Source organism: Chenopodium album, chromosome 13 (genome assembly GCF_948465745.1).
Source record: "Chenopodium album chromosome 13, dcCheAlbu1.1, whole genome shotgun sequence".
NCBI lineage: Eukaryota > Viridiplantae > Streptophyta > Magnoliopsida > Caryophyllales > Amaranthaceae > Chenopodium > Chenopodium album.
In genome coordinates this window covers 24,771,241-24,773,027 of record NC_137846.1, presented here as the reverse complement: position 1 = coordinate 24,773,027, position 1,787 = coordinate 24,771,241, and the positions used below count along the sequence as shown (strand labels likewise).

The following is a 1,787-nucleotide window of genomic DNA, read 5'->3' as shown; positions in this document are numbered from 1 at the left end:
CACAGATTTTTGAATCAGCAAGGCTCATCGAGGAAATTCACGAAGGGACTTGTGGAAATCATATGGGAGGTCGTGCTTTATCGTTAGAAGCAATGAAACGGGGTTATTATTGGCCAATAATGAATGAGGATGCATTACGTTATGTGTAAAGGTGTGAGAAGTGCCAAAAGTAGGTGCCGGTAATCAACACTCCACCAAATGATCTAACGCCGATACTCAATCAAGTTCCGTTTGCACAATGGGGAATGGATATAGTGGGGCCTTTTTCGTCAGCAACATGTGGAAGGAAGTTCCCAATTTTTGGGATAGATTACTTCACCAAATGGATAGAAGTAGAACCGGTAGCAAAGATATCGGCATCGGAGGTAAAAAGGTTCATTTGGAAGAATATTTTCACAAGGTTCGGGTTACCAATGGCGATGGTATTTGACCATGGATCGCAATTTGACTGTAAGCCTGTAAAGGACCTTTTGGCTATGTACAAAGTGAAGTTTACGTATGCTGTAGTGTGCCACCCCCAATCAAATGGTCGGCCAGAGGCGGCCAATAAAAAAATTTTGACGGCACTCAAGAAAAAGATAGAAGACGCCAAAGGGTTATGGGAAGATCTTATCCCGGAAATACTATGGGCAAACAGGACGACAATCAGAGAAGCAACTAGGGAGTCACCGTTCAACCTCGTATTTGGCACAGAGGCGATTATCCCTGCTGAAGTTGGGCTACCAACATTCAAAATCCAACATTACTGTGAAGAGCAAAATGACCTCTTACTACGACAGCAACTGGATTTCCTACCAGAGTTGCGTGAAAAGGCCGTAGTCAAATCGTCGGCGTACAAAGGAAGAATGTCTAGGGCTTACAATAGAAGGGTTAAACATCGATCGTTGAATACCGGAGATCTGGTATTGAGGAGATCGGATGCAACAGGGAAGGGAAACATCAACGGAAAGTTAACGGAAAACTAGGAAGGCCCATATTGGATCATGGATACAATGATGCAAGGGTCATGCTACTTAGAAAAATGGATGGAAAGCCGTTAAAGAATTTATGGAACGCAATAGTGTTAAAGAAATTTTATGTTAAACTGATGTAAAATGTAAAACATTTGTCAGATGGTGCCGGTAATAATAAAAGGTGCAGATTTTGAAAAACATGTTGAATAGGCATCCTCCATTTGACATATCATCGTCAAATGGGACGGACAGCTCAAAATCACTTCCACGAAGTTAATGCGCTTACAGCCTGATCAGTTGTAATCATTAACGCGTGAGGTTGTTGGTTCAAAGTAAAATACCGGCCAAATCAGGTCATGGTATACGCCCGATTTGAGGCGTAACCATGACCCAGATCGCCAAGAAGGGTGCTCAACTAACTATAAAATGTAGAATGTTGAGCGACCGATACTATGCTCTAAATCAACAACGAGTGAAACGATCATTTTAATTGTTCACAATACGGCCTGAGCCATTAGTGAGTATACTTGTATCCCAAGTACATCCACTAAGGGGGGCGGGGAGTACTGAGAGGTATACAAAGTAAAGCAATGTGTGATGGATGATAAGTCGTCTTAAAGTAATGTATGATGGCTGATAAATCGTCTTAGGGCAATGTATGATGGTCGATAAGTCGTGTTTAAAAATTCGAATAAGGGCAGGCTAATAACTGAGAATCGTTACTTAGAAAATACTATGCAATTCCTTTTTACAATTACTACAGCGAAAACGAATTAAAATTTGAAAATTCAAACACATATATATGTAACAACAGTAAAGGATCAAGGCAATTTT

The 1,787-nt window shown here is 40.9% G+C and overlaps 1 protein-coding gene across 1 annotated transcript; it reads left to right on the top strand.

The window, feature by feature from the left end:
* Positions 1–413: 413 nt before the first annotated feature.
* LOC145575408 (uncharacterized) lies at positions 414–965 on the top strand. The gene has a single exon (XM_081633283.1). The coding sequence runs from the start codon at positions 414–416 to the stop codon at positions 963–965; it is 552 nt and encodes a 183-aa protein (XP_081489409.1).
* The last annotated feature ends 822 nt before the right edge of the window (positions 966–1,787 follow it).

Coding starts and splice junctions, on each gene's coding strand:
- LOC145575408 (XM_081633283.1), top strand. CDS start 414: ATGGCGATGGTATTTGACCATGGATCGCAATTTGACTGTAAGCCTGTA.